Below are 14,604 nucleotides of genomic sequence, written 5' to 3'. Positions count from 1 at the left end.
AGCAAGTGAATAATTGGTTACTTGTCATGCCCACATAGAATGCTGCACAGTAATTACAGCATAACATGGATGCTTTACATGTGGCCCTGCCTTTTCTTTGGTACGAGATAACAGTTTGTGGCTAGTTAACAGGGTTAGGAAGAGATGACATGCGAGTTCTCTTTATAGAAGATCTGAATAGAATATTGTCTGTCAATGAAGGCTCTTGTAAGATTATCAGTTCATTTCGAAAACTGCAGCTAGATCTACAACACACTCCACAAGCCACCTAATGGTGTGTGGCGGGGTATACTTTTTGTACAACTAACTGAGCCCTCCAACCCTCTTCCACTTACAAATAGCACGTGTGAAGAATGATTGACTGTACACATCTGTATTAGCTCTAATTTCTTGATTTTCTCCTCATGGTCACTATGCGAGATGTATGCGGGGGGAAGTAATATGTTGTCTCTTGCTGAAAAGTGTTCTCTCAAAATTTCAGTAATAAATGTCTCCACAAAACCTCTCTTGTAATGTCTGCCAATGGAGTTTCTTGAGCATCTCTGTAATGCTCTTGCAGAAGCTAAACAATCCCATGAAAAAAAATGGGTCACTCTTTGTTGGATCTTCTCTCTCTCTCTTCTGTCAGTTCTAACTGGTAGGGGCACAGAGAGAAGAACAATACTCCAGAATCGGCAAAACAAATGCTTTATAAGCTACTTCCTTTGTGGATGAGTTACATTTCTGAAGATGTTTCCTATGAATCTGAGTCTGGTATCTGCTTTTCCCACAATTGGTTTTATGTGATCGTTCCACTGAAGGTCGTTCTGGTTAGTTACTTGTAGAACTTTTGTGGTAGATACTGTTTCCAGCAATTTGCATTCAATAGTGTAGTTGGACAGTAGTGAATATCCTGTTGTCCCCTGCATATGTGGCATTAACAGGTAGCAAGGGTTTATGGAACAGACTTTGACAGCTGTTGAAGTGAAGGTACTGTTGGTGCACTTGATATGAACGGACATATTTATGGAACCATCTGAGAGGTGGAGACCATCATCTATGAAGGCATCTCTTTGGGCTGAGAAGGAGCAGGCGAAGCAGATCTTGGAGTAAGTGTTAAGGATTGGAGAAAGGAGTAAATGTTGGCCCTGCCACGAGATCAGATTATGAAAATGTCATTAATGAATCTGAACCAGACAATTGTCTTAGGCTACAACAGTATAGCGACAAAGCCTCCTGATGGCCCATAAATAAGTAAGATGGTGCCATGTGAGTACTCATGGCAGAGGACCACATATTTGTTTGTATTATGTTGGTGCATAAGCTCATAGTGTTTTTGGATAGAGCACAGCAGGAAAATGGTTCTCTCATTTTGTGGAGGATTGTTTTAACATTAGTGACTCTCCACATTTAGGAATACCTTCAGGATGTGAATATCATTTAAACACATTAATCCACAATGAGCCATGTCAGTGTACTCAAGAACTGGAAAATGTGATGAACTGTAATCATTCCACCACTGTGCAACATCTGCTTGCAATGCGGAATATTTAAGATTTGGGTGTATGGGTATCGCATGCTCTAAGCCAAAATCGTAAAAATTAACGGGTGGCAGTATGTGCATCTCTGCTACCAACCTAATAAACTTGGCCTTGAAAAGTGAAATAATTGTGGGTCAGGAAGTTGTTGGCTAGGAGGATTACGGAAGAGATGGTAGGTTCGGTATCAGGATGACGGTGCAAAAGGTAGCATGGGGTATGGTGTTTAGGATGTCGCATTCACTATGACCAACAAAAGGAACTAATGGTAATGAGACAAGAACTACCGAAAATTGCCAAATTGCGGCAGAACACAAACTTGACATCCAGATGTTGAACGTGCTGCACACAACAACGACGACTTAAACAACAGCTTTAATACACCCTTTGGATACTCCATTCCAGCTTAAGTTTCTCTAAACTACGCAGGTAGGAATTTTTACTCCAGTATAACCTGTGCTCTTGCAATCCCCCTGGCCTAAACCTCCACTAACTTCTTTCTCACTGCCTCACCTTTTCCCTTCTGTCTACACCCCTCTTCCCATCCAAACCGTGTACTGGTTTTTCCACAACTCTCGTCCGCCTCCCCTTATTCATATAAGCTAACGCTCTCTCTCTCTCTCTCTCTCTCTCTCTCTCTCTCCCCCCCCCCCCTCTCTCCCTCCCCCCTCCCCCTTTTTTTCCATTACCCTCCCCCTTTTTCTCCTACCTGATCCCTTTTAATCAGCACCTTCCTCTCCATCCTCTGCCTCTCTCTACCCCTATGCTCTATTCTCTGAACTCCTTTCATCTTGTTGTGCAGCTGCTGTGTCTTGTGTCTTCTGGTGAAACATGTGCCTCACAGTACGATGCTACTCCCTCCCCACCTCCATCTACTGGCAACTGCTTTCAATAATCGATATTCAGTAATCAGCCTCACTGCTAGCACAGGCATCTACATTTGGATGTCTGTGCAGTTGTGTATGTAAATGTGTAATCTTACTAGAAAAAGAGTAAGGACTCAAAAGCTGTTTTCTATTACAGGGTGTATACACAGATAACAGGGAAAAAAAATTCCAGGGGAAAACACTTTTTCCTGGCTGAAAATACATTATACTATCGGTGGAAGTACAAACTTTCTATTTTAAGTGACAACATACTTTCCCTCAGAGCTGTAAAACTTAACAATTCTTTGAATGGTAAAAGTTTTATACCCTGGCATCGAACTTCCCAGAGCTAAGAAATGACCACCTCCCACACTAAAGAGAAAAACCCACATTTTGTAAAAATCTTTGATGCATGTTAACATGTACACTGCATATTTCCTGTGTTATGAAAATATAAACATGAATTCCACCAAATACAGCACGGCAGCTTCTGAAGCACTGGAATCAAGATTGTGACGCACTTTTCCTGGCCAATCATTGCTGATGTCACATGATCTCGCCAACCAATGACAATAGATATTCAGAGCATAGGACTTGTGAAAAATCACTGCAACAGATGAATATTTGTATCAAGCATGATTACAAATTTCACTGCTGTGCATCAAACACTTCGTGGGTTATCTGACTGAATAAATGATCCAAGCAATGGAATATTAAAAATGTAGGAAAAGGTAGAACTCTACTTACTGTAAAGAGGACATGTTTAAGTTGCAGACAGGCACATTAAAAGACACTTAAGCGAGGTGGCGCAGTGGTAGCACACTGGACTCGCATTCGGAAGGACGACGGTTCAATCCCGCGTCCGGCCATCCTGATTTAGGTTTTCCGTGATTTCCCTAAATCGCTCCAGGCAAATGCTGGGATGGTTCCTTTGAAAGGGCACGGCCGACTTCCTTCCCCATCCTTCCCTAGTCCGATGAGACCGATGACCTCACAGTTTGGTCTCTTCCCCCAAACAATCCAATCCAATCTTAAGATCATGTCCTGAAACAAGATCCGTTCTGTCGACCATTTTGCTCACCACACATCTGCCATATCCTGGTCAGACCCTATGCTCCTCCTCCACTCATTTCCCTGTGGTTTCTACCCCTCTGACAGCCCCCCCCCCCTGTAAGACTTGCCCTATGTACACTTCTACCACAACCTATACTAGAACTGTAACTGGCAAAACATTATCAAAGGGAGAGCTACATGTGGAATGACACACGCCATGTACCACCTGTTATGTAACTATGTCTCAGCCTTCTACATCAGTATTACTACCACCAAGTTATCATATAGGATGAATGGTCGTAGAAGGTTTATACTGGCAACACACAATATCCTATCGCAGTGCATGCTCTACAACATGACAGTCATGATACTGCTGCCTGTTTCATCCCATGTGCCATCTGGATTATTCTGACACCAGTTTCTCAGAACTAAATAGGTGGGAACTGGTGTTACGAAATGTCCTTGGATCTCTTCACCCACCTGATCTAACATTCTCAGTATTTATTTTCAGTAGGTCTTCTTTGCTGACCTGTCAATCCTCACCTCCCATCCCACCTGTCTACTATGTATAATGCACCTTGCTTTCTGCTCTTATTAACACTTGCACAATGCTTTGTCAGTAATTTCCTACCTCATTACCCTGCCTTCCATCTTTAAGCTCTCAGGCTTTCAAATCTCATCTGGTACAGTCCCAATTATCAGTTTTTCCTTCTCATCCCATCTGGTTCTGGGTGTCTTTTCTGCAAGCTTCCTTATTTACTTGACTGCGCCAGTCCCTTTATTTCATCACTCTTCCTTCCCCTTCAACCTTTCTGTCAGAAGGAGGAGCCACTGACTCCGAAAGCTTGCACACTTCTGTAGCTTCTGTGAGTATTTTCTCCTGCTGCTGCTTGGTGAGCAGATTTTTCAACTGATTTATTTTGTATCACATGTGGAAAATGTATTCACTTTAATGTCTCCAGAATAAGTTCTGTAGTAATGTCAACTTACCTCAGTGGTATAGTCAAATTGAGGTGCCATCTCAGCGTTGGTCCCTCCTCTCAACTGAAGAATGGTAGTAGTTGATGAGAACAGAGCACACGGCAATGCCACCTGAATCAGCAGACCAACACTCCTGCAATGGCATTCATCTGTACCAATGTCCTTTAGCTCTGACTATGAAATGCAATACACTTAAATGAAATCTGATAATTCAGCTTCCAGACCTAGGCATAAATTTAAAAACACTCCGAGACGCATTTCACACTTGTCCAGCAGCCCTCTACACAGTACCGTGCACACGGCCACGGTATGGAGAGCCCTACACAGCCTTTCATATCTACATGGCATGAGCCGTTGCCATCCAAACAGCAAACAGCAAACAGCACTCGTGGAACTGCCGAGCAATCCCACTGCAATGAAAACCTGCCATTTCACTAGCATTGTGACCTGTGGGGTAGTTGCTTAGGGAACATTGATGCCTTCACATCTTTCTGCCACAGCATGGAGGACTGAGGCCACAACAAGGTGCAGATCAGTTAATCTGTTCTAAGGTTATTTGGCGTTCTTTTTCTTTTCATAACTTCTCATAGGCCTACATTCAAAAATGGACATCAAGCAATTAATTTCTGTAATAGAAAAATGGCCAGTTTTATAGGACAAAAGCCTAGAAAATTATAAGGATAGGTTTTATAAGAAATTGCGTGGATCAGTGTACTCAAGGTATTAAGTGGATCATTTCATAACATGAATACAGTAATGTGAGTACAGTAAGTTGTCCAATCACTTGACGAAGTTTTATTGTACCATTTTCAAAAACATATTTACACTGAATGGAACAATAACAATCTTTCCAAAAACTATACTTTAGAAAACTGCCAGTTTACAGAACCAACTGAAGTTGAAAAGTAATCCAACATTATGTTCCTTTCATTATTTGCTAAAATTTCACCCTGTACCTATCTTATTACCTGTGCCTGAAGCCCAATTACTGATAATATATCTTTGGTTTCAAAGCCACCTCTGCCATGCCCAAAGTTATGCAAAATGACAGAGGCTTTTATATCTACAGAAAAATCAGGGCCCAAGTTCAAAGATATTTGAGAAATTCTTCATTTGTTGCTCAGTATTAAATGAAAAGAAAATCAACTGCTTTTGAAACTTCTGAATAATATTTTTTTATGCCTCTGTTCCTGCAGTAGTTGGTTACCCAATTAATTATGATGTGCTGAGTACAAATTATTAAGACCTTGCCATATGCTGAAATAATATTTTTATTTTATTTTATTTATGTGATGGCAACAGTCAACATTTGTATGAGTTGAATATATTTCTTTAAGACCACATTCATGCACTGTAACGAATCCTTCTGTCTCACACGTAGTTCAATGAATGTTTATATACTCAATCATAATGGCAGAACTACTCAGGATCACTGTAGAGCTCTTGAAATTGAGTATGAAATGCCAGCATTCATTTTTAAATTAATTCAGTGAATGAACTGTATTCTGTTTCCCCTTTTTAAGCAAATATAAACTAAAACCCATGATAGCATCTGTTTATTTCTCATTTCTTTGGGATTGTGCCAAGACACTGGGAAAGAAGAAGAAGGAAGTTAATGGGTCATGCCATGTACAACAGCATCTGGATAAATGTGAACCACCATGGCAGCATGCCATGCACACAGTGGAATAGAGACAGTTGCCAACGAAGTGTGAAATGGGCCTACCACAGCTCAATTAATTTCAGTACAACTATTGTGCAGATAGTTCAACAACAAAGACTGTACAGAAATTTATTTTATTGTTCGTACAACAAACAGCGGCAACATATGTTCACACATTGGACAGAATCATAAAACACCACCAATCTTCGATTACATACCTAGTGTGTAACAATAATGAATATAGTATCAATGCTTACATGTTAAATTAATATGGCTGCATTTCAGGCCTAGTATGAAAATATGTAAAATAGATTAAAATTAACACACATTGAACAGAGTCAAGATCTACATACAAATTCTGCAAACCACTGAAAGTGTGTGGCAGAGGGTATTTCCCACTGCATCACCTACTATATCTTCTTCTCAGTGGAGTCTGGAAAGAACAACCACTTAAATGCTGTGTGTGTGTGTGTGTGTGTGTGTGTGTGTGTGTGTGTGCGTGTGTGTGTGTGTGTGTGTGTGGGGGTGGGCGCATGCAGTGAGGAGGGGGGCGGGGAATGGGGTTTGCACACCGCAATTAGTGTAATTTTGTCTTTGTTGCTCATATGAGAGTCATAGATGGCTGTAGTACATTCGCACATTTCTCATTTAATACTGGTGCTTAAAATTTTTAAGTAAGTTTTCACTCCAGCATTCAAAAATGATATCATACATTTGTTCAGATTTAACTTTTCAAATGGATAAAACTGCACTTAAAAAAAAAAAATAAATAAATAAAAAAAAAAAACTGATATTTAGATTATACAACAGCAGCAACAACAACTTGTGTATTAAAACTTTGCGACTTCCAGGTAATAAATTAAGAGGTACCATCATACCAAATTCATGAAAACTGTATGAACTTTCTTCTACATCTACATAGATACTCTGCAAGCTATTGTACAGTGCATGGTGGTTGGTACCCCATACCACCACTAGTCATTTACTTTCCTGTTCCATTCGCAAATAGGGTGAGGGAAAAAATGACTGTCTATATGCCTCCATATGGGCCCTTATTTCTTTTATCTTAACTTCGTGGTCCTTACATACAATGTACGTTGGCGGCAGTAGAATCATTTGGCAGTCAGCTTCAAATGCCGGTTCTCTCAATAACATTTCTCAAAAAGAACATCGGCTTCCCTCCAGGGATTCCCATTTGAGTGCCTGAAGCATCTCTGTAACACTTACGTGTTGTTCAAACCTACTAGTAACAAATTTAACAGCCCGCCTCCGAATTGCTTTGATGTCTTCCTCCAGTATGACCCAGTATGGATCCCAAACACTCTGCAGTACTCAGGAATAGGTCACACCAGCGTCCTGTGTGTTTTTTTGGTGTGTTATTTTGCTTTAGGGCACAAAAAAACAACTGGGGTCATACACACTCAAGTCAGAACGATAGAACACAAACACAGAGAGGAGTTAAATGACTATACATCAGTCCCAATTGAGAGAATAGTAGACAGCTAAAAACAAGCACATGGAAAAAGGGCTAAAAACACCATTCAGAAATGGAGGTCCAACACTAAAAATTAAATGGCGTTTGCCACATTGCTTTGGTGGATAAAAAGTAAAACGCGGTCGACAGTCCGCATGTCACTCGCTAAAACGGCTGATAAATAATATGGCAAACCCTAGCTGGAGCATAAATGGTTAAAACAGGGGCATTCCAGCAGGAAGTGGCAGACACTTAAAATTTGGGCGCAATGTGTACAAAGTGGTGGGGTAGCACCACTTAACAAATGACAGTGGCTAAGAAGGCAGTACCCAATATGCGGCCAACTTTAAATAATCTTCTCCCTACAGGAGGACCAAGAGGTGGTCGTCCAAGGTGCTGGGAGAGGCTTAATAAGGCTAAGCTTATTCCCATGAAGGGAAGACCATGGGCAATGCCCACCTCCTGACAGATGGCACGGCAGAGATTACTGGAGTGAATATAGGTACTTGCGGGCTGAGGTGTGAGGAGTGCAATCTTGGCAGCGGCGTCGGCAGCCTCGTTTCCTGGCAGACCAACATGAGAAGGAACCCACATAAACATCACAGTGACTCCACCAAGAGTGAGCAAGTGACAGTTTTCCTGGACCTGCTGCGCTGAGGGATGAGCAGTGTACAGCGCACAGAGACTTCGGAGGACACAATTGGAATGCCTGTGTCGTCGGATGTACTCTGTGGCCTGATACAAGGCAAAGAGCTCGGCTGTAAATACTGAGAAGCATGCCGGAAGCCGATATCAAAAGAGATGGGTCCCAATGACGATGGCACACCTGACCCCACGGTCAGTCCAAGAGCCATCAGTGTATACAAAGGTACTATCACCAAGTTCCATGCGAAGATCGTGAAACTGAAGGCGATAGATCGAGGCTGGAGAAGTGTCCCTAGGAAGCGAATGAAGGCCAAGGTTAACATGGACCACTTCACGAAGCCAAGGTGGTGAAAGGTTCACATCCACTGGGAAAGCTGCAGGTAGTGTGTAAGCAAGCCACTGTAGCAAGTGGTGAAGGCAGACTACGGGAGGTAACAGAAGAGGGATGAGCCCCATACTGACGATCAAAGGAATCATCAGAAGAGGAGGCATAGAAGGTGTGGCCACACACGGCAGACGAACGGCATGCATACCTGCTGAGGAGGAAGTCATCGCGGTAGGACAGTGGTAGTTCAGCAGCTTCAGCATACAGACTCTCAACCTGGCTGGTGTAAGAGCATCCACAGTAGAGTTTTGAATGGACGAAGGACCAGTACAAACGGAGGAGGATGATTCGATCAGCACCACAGGAAGTACCATTGAGGACATGTTGGAGATTGAGGGACTGCGTACAGCAGGCTGCCAGGAAAGACACATGGGAGGAGCAAGAGAGTTTGCTATCGAGCATGAGCCCCAGAAATTTTGTAGTTTCAATGAACGGAAGGGTAACAGGCCCAAGATGTAGAGATGGTAGGAGAAACCATTTGCGCCGTCAGAAATTCATACAGACATTTTTGTCAGGAGAAAAGCTAAAGCCATTGGCGATGCTCCAGGAGTGAAGACGATCAAGACACCGCTGAAGACGCTGCTCAGTGAGACAGGTCCGTGGAGAACTGCAATAGAGAGCAAAATCATCAACAAAAAGAGAGCCCGAGATGCCTGACGGGAGACAGGCCATTATAGTGTTACTGGCAATAGCAAAGAGGATGACGCTCAGGACAGAACCCTGAGGCACACCGTTTTCCTGGATAAAGGTGTCCGACAAGGCAGAACCCACACGCAACTTGAAAACTCTATCTTGTAGAAATGCCTGAAGAAAACAGGTCAGGTGCCCATGGAAGCCCCACGTGTAAAGAGTGTGGAGGATACCAGTTATCTGGCAGGTGTCGTAGGCCTTCTCCAAATTGAAAAACACATCCACAGTCGGCGATTTCCGCAGAAAACCATTCATGACATAGGTGGACAAAGTAACGAGATGGTCAACTGCAGAACTCCATGCTCAAAATCCACACTGTGAATTCGTTAGTAAATGGCAAGACTCAAGCCACCATACCAGCAGGGCACCTTGCAAACGCATCTGGTAAGAGAGGCGGGGCAGTAGCTAGAAGGAAGGTTTTTGTCCTTACCGGGCTTAGGTATGGGTATGACGATGGCTTCACTCCAGCGGCCAGGAAATGTGCCCACTGCCCAGATGCAGTTGTAAGTGTTAAGTGTAAAGTGCTTGCCCTGCAGGAGAAAGGTGCTTCAATATCTGAATGTGGATGATGTCTGGCCCTGGGGTGGAGAATCGGGATGCACTGAGAGCAAGATCTAGCTCCCTCGCAGTAAAGGCGGCATTGTGGCGCTCACAATTCAGAGAAGAGAAGGGTATCGCCCAAGCTCCTCCGCTCGTTTCTGATGGAGGAAGGCAGGGTGATAGTGGGAAGAGCTCAAAAACGTCTGCAAAATGGCAGCCCAAGGTGTTGGTGATAGCAATAGGGTCCACGATGACATCGTCAGCGACTTCCCGTCAGAAATTGAGGAATGGATCTTGGTTCCAGATAGCTGTTGAAGGTTGGCCCACATGACAGAGGAAGCTGTGAAACTGTTAAAACTAGTGAATGAAATCCAGCTAGCTCTTTTGCTATCCTGAAGAACACAACGACACTTTGGACGCATCCGTTCATAACAAATGCAATTTGCCAGAGTAGGGTGATGGTTAAAAACACAGAGAGCACATCTACATGCGCAAATTGTGTCGCGGCATGCCTCAGGCCACCAAGGGACTGGGACATGACATAGTAGAGAGGAAGTGCGGGGGGATGGAACATTCTGCAGCAGTAAGGATAACGTTTGTGAGATATTCGACCTGGCCATCACAACTGGAGAAATCTTGTTCTTCGAAGTTCGCCAGGGAGCTGCCAGTCAGCCTTAGGAAGCTGCAATTTAGGCATGCACATGGATGGGGTAGGAGTCAGCAAACAGATAGCACACGGGAAATGGTCGCTAGAGTAGGTATCCGAAAGAACAGACCACTCAAGACAATGGGCAAGCTGGGCAGTGCAGAAGGATAGGTCCAAATGGGAATAGATGTGCAATGAGTCAGAAAGGCAAGTGGATACTTTAGTGTTAAGGCAGAAGAGGTTAAATTGTTTAAGAACATCACCCAAGAGGGCACCTCTCTGACAGGTCCTGGGAGAACAAAGGGGATGATGTAAATTAAAGTCACCGAGTAGCAAAAAATGGGGGAGGTAGCTCCCAATGAGTTGAAGGAAGTCTGCCCTGGTGACAGCGAATGAGGGATATATATATATAGTACAGAGGGGAAATGTCGGGTGGGGAAGAAAAAGGCAAACTGAAACAGCTTGAAGATTGGTAGTCAAGAGAGATGGATTGACTATGAATATCATCCCATATGAACAGCACGACGCCCTCATGGGAGGGAATGCCGACCTCAGAGGGAAGGTCAAAATGAATCGGTAAGAAATGTGAAAGCTCAAAGCAGCCGTGAGAGCGCAATTTCGTTTCTTGAAGGCAGAGTACAAGGGGATGCTGTGACGCTAAAAGCAGCCGTAAATCCTCATCATGGGACCAAAGGCCACGAACGTTCCATTGGAAAGAGACATGATGAGGAAGAGACGTAGGGTTGTCACCTTGGCGGCTGCCGAGTGACAGCTGGGGAAGAGGTGCTACAACAGGGCACAGAAGCAGGAGCTGTGTAGCTGGTGGTTTCGCCCCTTGAGGCAAGAGTTTGACAGCTTGTTGCACAGCTGGACGAGGGGATGGCAATGTTACCTAGACACTGGGAGATATCACAACCTCAGAGCTGAATTGGAGGTCACATGTCTGCGTGGCCATGTCCTTCATCGAGCAAGAGGTAACAAGAACAGAACTATAGGTACCAGACGGGAGAACGCAGGGTTTGCGACTAGCCACTAGCTTGCAAGCAACTGGATAAGGCACCTTTTCCTTTACTCCGATCTCTTTGAACAGCCCACTCAGCAAGATACAATGGACACTCCCGAGAGGAGGCGGCATGGGCACTGTCCTGTATGTAATCTCCTTACACTTTTTCCTAAAATTCTCCCAATAAACTGAAGTCAAACATTTGGTTTCCCTACCACTGTTCTCACATGCTCATTCCGTCATTTTGCAATGTTACATCCAGATATTTAAATGACCTGACTGTGTCAAACAGGACACTAGTAATATGAAACTTCCTGGCAGATTAAAACTGTGTGCCCGACCGAGACTCAAACTTGGGACCTTTGCCTTTCTGGACACTAGTAATACTTTATCTGAACATTACAGATTTGATCTCATCCACATTAACATACATTTTTCCACATTTAGGGCTAGCTCGCATTCATCACACCAACTGGAAATTTTGTCTAAGTCATCTTGTATCTTCCTACAGTCACTGAACTTTGACACCTTATTGTACACCAAGGCAACATCAGCAAACAATCACAGATTGCTGTCCACCGTATCAACCAAATCATTTATGTATATACAGGTAACAACAGTGGTCCTATCACATTTCCATGGGGCACCCCTGATGATACCTTCCTCTCTGATGAACACTTGACGACAACATACTGGGTTCTATTATTTAAGAAGTTTTCGAGCCACTCACATATCTGAACTTATTCCATATGCTCATACCTTCATTAACAGCCTGCAATGGGGCAGAGTGTCAAATGCTTTCTGGAAATCTAGAAATAAGGAATCTGCCTGTTGCCTTTCATCCACAGTTCACAGTATATCATGTGAGTTAAGACCAAGCTTAATTTCACATGAGCGATGCTTTCTAAAATCATACTGATTCATGGACATAAGCTTCTCAGTCTCACAAAAATTTATTATATTCGAACTGAGATTATGTTAGAGAACTCTGCAGCAAACAGAAGTTAGGGGTATTGGTCTGTAATTTTGCGGGTATGTTCTTTTACCCTTCTTGTTTACTGAAGTCATCTCTGCCTTACACTGAAAGAGAACCAGTCACAGCATTAACATAATATTGCTGATTCACAGACGCACATGTGTATTTGTGTCTGTTCAATTGCTCTTGGTCTAACACTATCACTTTATAATGAGAACGTAAATGTTTACGTGCCTGCAACCAGTGGTTCATTTTTTCTGAACCTTCAATTTTATGTCTGTCAAAGTACCACACACAGTTATAGTATCATAGTATCAGGTTGACTTATCACAAGAAGAGAAATGCAATTACAGTTCTGAACCTCATGTTTGGACTTCACTCGCGCATCATATGTCACAGCTGTTTGTAAAAAGGTCATTGACAGCACAATTGTCCTGTAGATAGTATTCGTCATTATGGAATTTTGCTTAAAAAAGATTGACTGTATTGCAGGTCCCCCTCTCTGCTTGAACACAATATTTAGCACATTCTAGGAAGTGTTGGTAAGTCCTTTGGTTTCTCTAGTTAAAATGAATGTAGACTAGTCCCGAATTTTTGCTATTAACCCTTCTTCACATTCTATGTGACAGTACACTAATACTTACAGACTCAAGGACATAATCGGCTGAACGTGTCATCTGCTAAAAGGGAAGATATATCAAGTGACAGCTGTAAACGGGCTCGTAGTGGATTGAAATAGGGACACTGAAGTAAAAGGTGTCTCACCATCTGCGATTAAGAGCAGTGGGAAGAAAGCAGGGAAGATCGCCAATTAAAAGATGTTGATGGCTAAAAAGACAGTGCCCAATCTGGAGTCAAGTTAAAATTACCTCCTTCCGATGATGAGGCCAGGAGGAAGAGATCCAAGCAAGGGGAAGAGGTTTTATGTCCCGCAATTTATTATCCTGAAGTGCAGACCAAGTTGTGTGCTACAAAAGAGCAACACGACGACATAAAACGCTCTGTAGATTGGCAAACGGAACCATGCAAACAGCAAGCCAAGGATGAGAGACAGCAGCGTTTGCCGCTATATCGGCTGCCTCATTTCCGCAGATGCCCTAGTATTCAGAGGAATGCCACAGAGATGGCCCCCTCATGTGGAGCATGTGAAAGCAGTCCTGAATCAGATGGTCCATGGGGTGGACGGGATAAAGAGCTTGGAGACTGAGAAGAGAACTGAGCGAATGCAAGAATATAATATATCGTATCTGCTGATGGCGATGGATGTATTTGACAACCTGGATAACAACGTAAAGCTCTGCAGTAAAAACCGAACATTGGTTGGGAAGCCAAAATCTAATAGGGGTGTCGTCAATAATACAGGCACTCCCAACACCAAAGGTGGTCTTGGAGATGTCAGTGTAACGTGGCATCCTCCATTTGTGCCCATAGAGCAGCAAATGCCCGACGATAAACTGGGGGGGGTGGGGGAAGTGACCCGGGGGGGGGGGGGGGGGGGGGGGGGGGTACTATCCTTAGGAAGCTGAAAGGTCACGGAGAAGACATTCCGGGGGCGAAGCCGAGGTGGCGTCGTACCCCCAGTTGTGAAGCAAGTTTCACGAAATTGGAAGGAAAGGGAATGCAGCATTTGACAGAAGCGGACTCCCAGTGGTGGGAGAGAGGAAGGGCGGCCCGCATACCCTAAATCCAAGGAGGAGTCGAAAAAAAGGACATGGGTTGGATGAGCAGGCATGGAAGACAGATGACTAGCATAATGACTCAGAGGGACAGCTCACTGATTGGACTTCGGAGGTTCCGCAGTCTCAGTGTAAAGGATCTTTACGGGGCTGGTGTAAAAAGCTCTAGACACTAAATGCAATCCATCATGGTGGTGGACAGAGTCTAGGCACTGAAGAACCGACTGCCATGCAGAGGAGTAAACTATGCTTCCAGAGTCCAATTTCGAGCACACTAAGGCGCGATATAGGAGATGGAGAACCACTCTGTCCACTCCCATGGAGATACCACTCAGAACACCGAGGGTGTTGAGGAATCGCCGACAGCTAGCTGAAAGGTATGAAACGTGAGAAGACCAGCACAGTTTTCTGTCAAACTTAAGTTGCAAGAATGTGGCAACATCTTTGAATGGAAGGGTAAGTGCGCCTAGATGTAGGGAACGTGGATAA

General features: G+C 43.7%; 1 protein-coding gene across 1 annotated transcript in view; it reads right to left on the bottom strand.

Annotated features, from left to right (window-relative positions):
* Window positions 1-14,604, bottom strand: part of LOC124616429 (RNA 3'-terminal phosphate cyclase) — a 79,508-nt gene that overhangs the window by 35,327 nt on the left and 29,577 nt on the right. The window contains exon 4 of the mRNA XM_047144737.1: window positions 4,427-4,550. Coding sequence (XP_047000693.1) covers window positions 4,427-4,550 — 124 coding nt within the window. The remainder of the gene's footprint in view (window positions 1-4,426; window positions 4,551-14,604) is intronic.

This window comes from Schistocerca americana, chromosome 5 (genome assembly GCF_021461395.2).
Source record: "Schistocerca americana isolate TAMUIC-IGC-003095 chromosome 5, iqSchAmer2.1, whole genome shotgun sequence".
NCBI classification, from domain to species: domain Eukaryota; kingdom Metazoa; phylum Arthropoda; class Insecta; order Orthoptera; family Acrididae; genus Schistocerca; species Schistocerca americana.
Note: the sequence above shows the minus strand (reverse complement) of the source record. Positions and strands in the feature narration are given on the sequence as shown.